This window comes from Onychostruthus taczanowskii, unplaced genomic scaffold, assembly GCF_017590055.1.
Source record: "Onychostruthus taczanowskii isolate IOZ18803 unplaced genomic scaffold, ASM1759005v1 scaffold2, whole genome shotgun sequence".
In the NCBI taxonomy this organism is placed as follows: domain Eukaryota; kingdom Metazoa; phylum Chordata; class Aves; order Passeriformes; family Passeridae; genus Onychostruthus; species Onychostruthus taczanowskii.
Genome location: NW_024499239.1, coordinates 1,429,327 through 1,439,097, shown reverse-complemented (window position 1 = coordinate 1,439,097; position 9,771 = coordinate 1,429,327). Strand labels below are relative to the sequence as shown.

Here is a 9,771-nt window from a genome sequence, read left to right as displayed (position 1 = left end):
GTTTAGTTCTTTGCTGCATAGAAAAAGTAGTATGGTAAACCTAATTTGCAATGGTGTAACTAGAGCCGTAGCACAGCTAGATTACATAAGCAGCAGAAAATAACTAAATTACACCCACTGCTCTTACAGCTGCTGGTAAAGGCCTATGTTTAGGTAAACTTCACAAGGTTGCTGAAGCTAGATTAGACGCTTATGAAAAAAAGAGTAAACAAAGAACCTCAAGAAATGAAGGTAGCTGGAAATGAAAACTATGATGAAAGCTTACTTGTTAAATGACTCTCACATGTCAGAAAGTAAATTCTGCCCAACCCTGAAGTGCTACCAGAGTGCATGGCCATACCAGGGATTTCAATTCTCAAATAGAAGCCGTGAAGCTGGCTGTCACACCTGAGTATGAAAGATAACATCAATATGCCTATTGATGTTATCAATAGCAACTTGAAGATATGGACAGGATCAAACTGCTCCATGCAAACACAAATGGCACAGAAAGGACTGTGTACCTTATAGACTAGAAGTAAAAATTTCACTTCAAATGTGCTCAGAAGTCAAGGTTCCTCCTGGCTTTCAGAAAATACTTTGTATGACCAGTATGTTATTTCTGACACAACATGAAGAACAGAGTAGCAAAACCCAAAATATATGAAGAAATACAGAACTGGCATGGAGCACTCAGTTTCAAGCCAGCTCTGAGATCAAAGGGCCAAATTTTACAGCTTTTAGGAGAATCCGTGGGAAGCAGAAAGTGGAGCTGCATCTGCTGCACATACTGAATTAACTGTCTTGAATGATTCTTCTTCCCTGGGAAAAAAATAAATGAGGAAAGGCTAAAATAGGGCAGTCAATTACACAGGAATTTATTTCAAGATGTGGCGTTTTTTCTGCCTTCAGAGATTTCCTCTGAACTTTGAACATTGTCACCTCCTTCAGATTACTCTCTTCATAGTATCAGAGCAGCCCACATCTTTCAGATTTATACAGTTATTAAAATATAATGAGAGTTAAACTAGATCATTTATTCTACTGGTTGAACAGAACAAACCCCTCCCTCTGTGCTGTTGGGCTTTTTGAAGTGGGAGTTAAAATCACACACAAAAAAACCCAGCCTCTGACAATTAAAGCTGTTAGTTTAATAACGTATAAAAATTGCCCTTTTGAGGTGTAACTTTTGTATCCACCATTCTCAAACTAGAAAAACATTAACTGCATCTGAAGATCACGATGGATAGGATGTAACAGAGAGCAAATAAATGCTGCAAGAAAAATGAAATAAGGAACCTCGATGTATTTCTTCAATGGCAATATATCAGAACTAAAAAAGAGGCTGTGACAGCTTTTCAGTGCTCTGGAGGTTTTGTACAGTCATTCATCACCACTGTACCTGCTCCATTATATTTTGTTCAAGGTTTATTTGCATATATCAAAAATGGAAATTGGGCAAGCATGTATCACTCTTCTTCTTCACTTAGATGTTGGGTATGTGTTTGGATCCAGAAATTTCGTATGATGATTTAGCATTTAGAGGTATCCTCAGTCACTGTTACAGGCTGTATCATATCTGTGAAATAAAGGTGCACAATCATAATAACAAGGTTCATTACAGCCCTTGACATCTTCAATGTACTTTTGAAGATGAACAGTAAACTGGTAATCCAAAGAGAGAGAATTCTTCCTGCTGTGGTTTAAACACTGAATGTGTCAGAAATGCATGGGAATTATATCCTAAGCAGCAGCTATTTCTTTTTGACATAATTTATATGGAATAAACTACTTTTTATGATGCAGAGGAAGAATTTTTCTATTTAAAGCATATACTTTTGTCTTCAGCTATTGATCCATTACTAACGGGACTCAATGTCACCCACAAAATCAGTATTTTATGGTAAACTGGAGTGCATTAAAATGTTATTTTACTAAGATGTCTTCAGTGTACTATAGATCTTCCACTTCCCATTTTCCAGAAAATTTAAATGAAACCTTTTATCTCAGTAAGTTACACATTGCTAGCCACAAAGTGCTGAAGCATGCTTTTGTGTATCTGCATTTTATTTCTATTTGGCAGAAAGTAAAATTATTTTGTCAACAATCCACTAGTAGCCTATGCTCATCCACTTCTCACTATAGAGCAGAAGCAGCTCTGGCACAGTGAAGGTTGTAGCAAGTGTGCTATATACTGGAAAATGCTTTCCATTGATACCTTGATTTTATATCAATTATGTATGTGCAGTACTTGAATATATATGATTGCATAAAACTGAATGCAAATGACTTATCTTCAGCAGGAGCCCACTGGGAGCATTGGCATCTGAAACATGAGACCACCTCTGGTGCCCCCTCCTGAACTGCCTTCCCTACAGTTTTCCTGGGCCAGCCTTGTCCATGCAGGTGGCAATCATGTGACAGCAATATTCAGTAGGTTTAGGTCTAAATCACAAATCTGTCATTACCCTTTTTATTCCTGCAGAGCAGACTTCCCCATCAGTTAATATTCAGATGAGTTTATGCTTCACAACTGACAGTTCTGAATTAAATTAGTATGATCTGCCTGTTTCATAGCTGTAACTAGCAGAGACAGCTCATCTTTGTTCTGACAGCTTTCACAGAACATCTTATGCTGAAAATATTGCATAGATGAGGAATTAAGGTAAGAAAGTTGCCTTCTTAGGCTTCTCTGTACTCAGCAGAGATACAACTCTCATTCAAAAGCTTTTCCTACAGCAGTATCTGAAACTTTGCACACTGAACTTGTTTCCCCTTAACCATATTGGTAGAAACAATAAATCATGAGAATACTGCATAAAAATTTTACAGACAATAGCTACTTCTATATTAGTAAAGATAGTAGGAATTCTTTGGCCAAAAACCATCAAGCATGTTGTGATTTGAACCAAGATTTCAAGAGTTAATATTAGTTTTTCTTTCAAGGTAACTGCAATACACACTTAACAATTGTTGCAGGTGTGAAATGTTGTACATAGTGTGCTAAGAGTTTAAAAATAACAGTAAACCAAAGTAAGCGAAGTAACTTTTAATTCCCTTTTTAAATGTGCATTTGAATTTAATACAATCTGTAAGGCACTCTCATAAGTAAAAAAAAAAAAAAAAAATTAAACATTCTTTTCCAAATAAGGACAGTTACAAGGCAATGGTATGCACATAAAATATAAACTTATCTGTAACTGATAAACAATGAAACACAAATGTTCAGGTTTTGGATGCATTGCAAGGTAATGTCATTTCTGTATCATGACACTACTCATAGTAAATATTGGCACTGTAAATGATTTCTCATTGGGGTTAGGAACTTGTATTCTCTTCATATCCCAGTAAAAAATAAACTCTTTAATAAATAAATATATAAAATAAATATATGCTATCTGGAGATGTATAAATAGGTCCACCCTGAAGAAAAGTTCCAGTTTTGACTACTATGTATTGACATCTAATGTCCATCACTAAAGTGGAGCCTGTAAAACTTCACACACAGTTCTCAGGATTTATTACTATTTTATAGTCCATTTCTTTCTATTTCTTCCAGCATTGTCTCATCCATATGATGTAGATGGTTCCTTGCTAATCTACAGGCCACAGGTAATCCAGACAGAATTGCCAGGAGTTGGTTATGTTTTAAGAAGTCCCACTTCCCCCTGGTGACTGGCTACCAAACCATTCAGCAAGTGTTGAGGAGGCTGGTCCACACTCATCTTCAAGGCTTTGTCTCCTAAATCCAGTGGTGAGAAAACAGAAGCTTGCCTTTCACCAAGTGGGTTCTTCACATCCAGCATCCTAGACCGCTGCAGGTTCCTCATGCTGGCATGGCCAGGAAAGCACGGGCAACAGCTCCAGTTTGCTTATTTGCCAAAGCTGCCTCTTTGCTCAGCTGTATCCTAACACATCTTTGTACAGTTCTGGAACTCTTTCAGGATCCACAGGCCGGGGCAAGAAATGTGTGAATTTCTGATGTCTTTTGGACCTTGCCCCATCTCTGGGAGTACCGTCTTTATTAAGTGCTACAAAGTACCTCCGCCCTGAATCCCCATGTTTGTAGACATTGGATGAGTAAGTGTTGTACCAGTTTTCCTCAAATTGTTCCCTGAAGATGCACTCAGAAGTTAGTTTCTCCTACAGAAAGAAAGAGAAAAGAAAAATAAGTTAAGCTGCCACTAGATATTAGAAGACATGAAAAAAGATATTATAAAAATAAATAAAATGCTTTAGGCTTTGTGTAGCTTTACTGTTCATTTAATTGTCAACAAACCAAACCCAAGAAGAGTATGTGGACCTGACAATGAGTTTGGAAACTTGGACCTGTACTCCTAAAATTTTGTATTTAAAAAATTAATTACTTAACATTTACTGTTAGAAAACATTTACTTATTTATGATTTATTTTAAATTAATCTTGGAATAAATTGTATTATGTAGAGTTCTGTCTTGGGCTATTTCTATTCTAGAAACGAGATTTGGTAGAGGGACTCAAATGCAACATAACAGAGCAGGAAGTATTCACATATTTCTTTGTGGTGTGCATCACTTCTCACATTTTAAACTGGAATGACCACAACCAAAGGAAGTGGAGAAGCAGAATATTTTATCTGAAGATGTTTTGAAAACATGAAAGAAGAGTAGGACTGGTATTACTCTCATAGCTTTGTAAAAATCAATTCTATTTTGTTGAAATATCCATGGCTATATTGTGTACTTCAAAAATACATTACACATTTCAACAGGAAAAGATGTTAGCATTTTGAAAGCTGAGATTAGCTTATTGAGGGCGCTGCATTATGTTAGAAAGCAAACCAAAAACCTAAAGATGTATGAGCTGATATGAAAATGGTACTTACAGAGCCATAGAGTTCTCCCTTCTCATTCATTCCAAGGTAAAGCCCACTGTCCACGCCTCTAATACTGACCAGTCCCACTGCCACACTGATGAATTCAAGGATACCTGGAAAAAAAAAATTGCTTTAATTAATTTTGTAACCATAAAACACATAGCATCCAAAAACTCAATTGAAAACAAGTAGAAAATGCATGTATTATAGTAAATGTGGCCTAGTTTCTCTGAAATTTCAAATACTATGTGAAAATGCACACAATATTCACAGGAAAGCAGTCTGAGAAGCCTCAGCTAGGAACATGAATCCTTCACCATTTAAGAAGCTTTTTCAAAACATTGAATATGAAAGGATTTTATTCAGCACTGAGACTAAAGCCATTACTACCATGCTGTTGGAGTCATTAAGGATTGTACACTATTTGCTAAACTGCCTACTCAAATATTGGAAGATCGGTTTGAATTACCTGAAAATATACTTTACTACTTCTACAGAGTTATCTTAAAAAAACACATCCATTATTAGGTCATTTGAATGGAAATCAAAGTACAGATGGGAATTTTATATAACAGAATCTACCCACAGAAAAAGAAAAGTATTTGCCAGACATCTTATCTAACATATGGGCCCACACCTCTTGACACAACTTGCTGTCTTTAGTGCAGGCTTTTAAAGTACATAAAACATGCTGCCTTTTTTTTTTTTTTTTTGCTACTGTTTGGATTATAACATTATTTATATTACATTTGCCCAAAAATGTAATATATATTAATAAAGTATTTGAGACATGAGGTACTATTTGAAGCCTGAATTTGGCAAAGGTAAGCCAACACACTTAACCAATTGATATGCACAGATTACAGCACATCCAAAACATGAAAGAAAAGGAACGTGCGAACTGGCTTTTTGGAAGTTGTTAACAACATAAACAAAGCCTCAAAAAGAAGTGCCAGAATCATGTCTAAGATATTGCTGTTCAGCAGCAAAACCACAAAACTTAAAAAATCCCTGAATCTAAGGTAAGTAGTTTTAAATAGTGCAGCTGATTATGACTTTTTGTCTGCTTACTATTTATGATTTCAGGACAATTTTCAGTCTCAGACAGATGGACTATCTGGACTATCCAGTAATTTAAATTTTTTTTCAATTTTAATTGAGCTTTGACAACTTTCTTAGTTGTATTAACAAACAGCAAAGAAAATAAATCCTTTACAAAGAGTAAGCATTAAAAACTGTGTCACACATAAATCATCCTAGTTTTCCAGTTCATAAAGCGCAGAGTCCCATAAAAAGGTTTGGAGGCATTTTGTCTTTCTGATATCATTTTCAAAGCCACTCTTTTCCGAAAGCATAATAAGCAGGTGATACAACCCACAAAGAAACCACATCAGACAAACCTGCCAAGAGTAGTGGTAGAATAAAGGTAGTACAATTCTAAAAGGCCCGGTAAATGTTAGATCTATGGCTAACTCGATTTTCCCTTTAAAGCAAACATTTTTTTCATGTTTACATGCTGTAGGAAATCTTCCTTCTGAGAAGAACTGTTTGTTTGACTAGTGCTCTTCTACTTCTTAAAACATCCATGTGTTATAAAAGCAATTTAGAGCCATTCCAGCAGATTGTTTTGACTATGGGGAGGATGATAGGAAACTCTTTAATCACCTTTTTACGACTGCTAAACTAATACACACCAAGACTCACACGTAGTTGACAACAGCAGGTTTGTTCAGATGTCCAGCCTCTACAACAACCATTTAGGATTTACTCTCCTATCACAGGTTGTCTTCACCTCCTTTGGGTTTATTGACACAGAAAGCTGGCTGGGGAGCATTTTAAGCACTTAATCAAATAATTTTAGGCTCTTCTGCTTCAGCTTTATGTCCTTCTGTGAAACAAAGCAGTCTAGTGCAGGCTAAGGATCAGCACGCCCAAGTCTGTGACCTATACTGTTTTACAGAGGCCCAAGAATCTCCAATACCAATAGTGAACACAAAAAGGATCAGTCTGACTCCCCACCATTCCCACTAAACTTACTGGCGTATCTCTGTGCTTATGGACCCCCAGCACAGGCTGAGCAGTGCCTGTCTCCTGACTCACCTGGGATGCACAGCCCTCCCTCACTACCCTGCCCTGGCGCAAACACCGTGGCCAAACGCCGGAGGGTGAAGCCCTTCTGTTCTGAGGACTCATCCACCTGCCTCGGCATCACCAGCATCACATCTCCCTCCCGGGAGCACGACTGCTCCCGCCCAGGTGCACACAGAGGCGCTCACGCACACACTCACACACGCACACGCGGGGCCGCGCCGCAGCCGCCTACCGAAGAGGCTGTGGTCCTGGCGGGTGCCACGCACGCTGCCGTCGGGCAGGATCTGCAGGTGGAAGCCGGTGCGGCAGTACAGCTGCCGCCGCCGCAGGATGCCCTGCAAGTGCGCCAGGTCCGCCGCCGCTGCCGCAGCCGGGGCGCGGCGCTCCCCCCGCTCCGCCGGGGCGCGGCGGTCCCCGAGCAGCGCCGGGCGCTCCCCGGCGGGCGGCAGCAAGAAGTGGGCGCCCACCGGCTGCCCCAGGCCGTCCAGGCCGCCCAGGAAGCCGCCCACCTCGGCCAGCGGAGCCATGCGGGCGCGGGGCGAGCGGGCTAGGGCGCGGCGGCGGCGGAGAGCGGCTGCCGGCCTGTCCCGGTGGGCATGTGGGGGTGCGCGGCGGAGCCCCAAGCATGGGGAGCCGGCAGGGCCGAGCGGAGCGGAACGGAACGGAGCCGAGCCGTGCTGATCCGAGGCGGTGCGAGCCGGGCGGCGGGGTGCTGTTCATCAGCCCCGCGCGTGTGTATATATATACGGCGGTCCCCTGACATATGCTAATGAAGCCGCTGCGGGGAGGCCGCGTTTGAAATTGTAAACCGGCTCCCCCTTCCCTCGCACCTTCCTCTGATCTGCGGTGACGGCGGGGAGGGGGCTCCGGGCGCGCCCCCGCGCGCTGCCGGGCGCGCACACGCGCGGCGGGGGCGGGGGCGCGGGCGCGGCCTCTGCGCGGAGCGGGCAGCGGGGGACGGGCGGGAGCTGCCGGAGCATTACGTGGACAGGTGCAAGGAGAGGCAGGAGGGAAGAAGGAGAAAGGGCGTTACCTGAGGGTTAGACCTGCCCAGACACACATGAAAGAAAAAACCCGAAGATCTGACAGTTTTACTCCCTGTTTCTAAAAGGCTAATAAAATGTACATGCATTACGCTTCCCTTTTATCGCTTCAACTACAAGGAGGGGAATTTCTAAAGAAATTGGCATAGTCAGGGAGGTGCTTTCCCTCTGCAAATTCTCCCTCGCATTTATCATTAATGTGACACTAAACTGATCTATAGTATTTGGGTATTGACAAGAGGTCTTAAAAACATAAATGGGCAGGCCCATCGTTTGGGATAAATATTTTCAAAACTTTTGCAGAGAAGAAGAAAGATTGTGACCCTAACCCATCTTCTTTGGGGTTTTTCATTGGGCCCTTAGCCAAGGTCTGTGAGCATAATAAATTAGCAATATTATCTAATGAAAGATCCCTCCTGTAGTTCTACAACATTTTTAATCCGTTTGGGACTTTGTTGTCTTGTTCCAGAGAAACACGTGCACTTTTTTCATGTGTAGAATTGTTCACATAGGAAAATATATTTTGGTGGAAAACATATTCACCAATGGTAAAACAATGCTACATTAAATCTAAGAGTTTGACTTTTGCCATCTTTCCTGCCTTTTCTGCAAAGTCTAATGAATTTTAGGGCTTAAATGACATGACCTATCTCAGCATCTAAGATATGCAGTTCTTTGCCAATCTTAAAACATGGTATTAGAGTATAAAATGTAAAGATCTTTCATAGTTAATTCTTTCAAAAGTTCAAGAGAATCATTTGGTGGTTTAAGGTTTCATTTAAACAAAAAAGTTGCAGAGAATCATGAGAGATTAGTTCTCCCGTCTTGCTTCATGGTCTTTTCAGTCACAGTCTAAATCTGAGAGATCAAATGGATTTGACTGCTTACCTTTATTTGCTATGGAGAGTATAGGGCTAATTAATTGGCAGGTGCTTTAAAGCAGGTAATGCGACACCTTTTCATCATTGCAGTCCTAAGTACTGCCCCTGTGTGCACCTGAATTATAAAAAGGCTGCTTTAAAGCAAGTGATTTACTGTGGAGGGATTTAAAACTGAAAAAATTAATGCTAAATACAATGATCAGATAAATCACCTCAGAGGAGAGCACAGGCAGACCTGTTCTGAAGGCAGTTACAGATAGATGTTATATTATTTTACCTTTCAGATAACAGGAGCCTGTCATGTGGTGGGACCCAAAAATCCACCATAATCAAGATTTCAAAGCACATCTGTGTAAACATTATCACATCAGTGTAAAACATCAACCAATGAGCTTTCTCTTTGAAGCAAATCTACTTAATTGTAGTGCTAAATCAAAGAAATAGATCAAAGTTGAATAATCTATATGGCACCTATTTCTCAAATAGCCTGTTCACTGATTACTCAAATACACCAAAAACGTTTGAAACAAACATCAAGTATTTTTATTGACATGATTGGCAGGTCAAGATCAAACTGCTCATCACAGCTGTTAAGTTGCAGGACATGCAGCAGGATGGTAGGAGGTATATTGTTCTAAGCCTAAAGATGCTCCCATATAGATACTGTTCCTGGGTCCAAGCAGTACCCTTGACTCCTACAAACAGTAGAGAGGTCTACAGCTCAGATAACGTTCACTGTCTCCCGTAGAGAGGGGTTGGGGTTATTTTGAACAAAAAAAAAGTCCTCAGCAATCACATACTGAAAGACCCTTATGGCTAAATCTTTCCTGTTATATAATGGGAACATTTAAAGTAGAGCGGAATACATAATACTGATCTTTTCTGAGTGGAGTCTTTAATGTCTGGGAACTAAACCGGTTAT

General features: G+C 40.4%; 1 protein-coding gene across 1 annotated transcript; it reads right to left on the bottom strand.

The window, feature by feature from the left end:
- Nucleotides 1-3,876: 3,876 nt before the first annotated feature.
- Nucleotides 3,877-7,521, bottom strand: FGF20 (fibroblast growth factor 20). Its single transcript, XM_041402979.1, has 3 exons — nucleotides 7,158-7,521; nucleotides 4,844-4,947; nucleotides 3,877-4,122 (listed from the first exon to the last, which is right to left on the bottom strand). The coding sequence occupies exons 1-3, from the start codon at nucleotides 7,450-7,452 to the stop codon at nucleotides 3,877-3,879; spliced, it is 645 nt and encodes a 214-aa protein (XP_041258913.1). The 5' UTR covers nucleotides 7,453-7,521.
- Nucleotides 7,522-9,771: the final 2,250 nt, after the last annotated feature.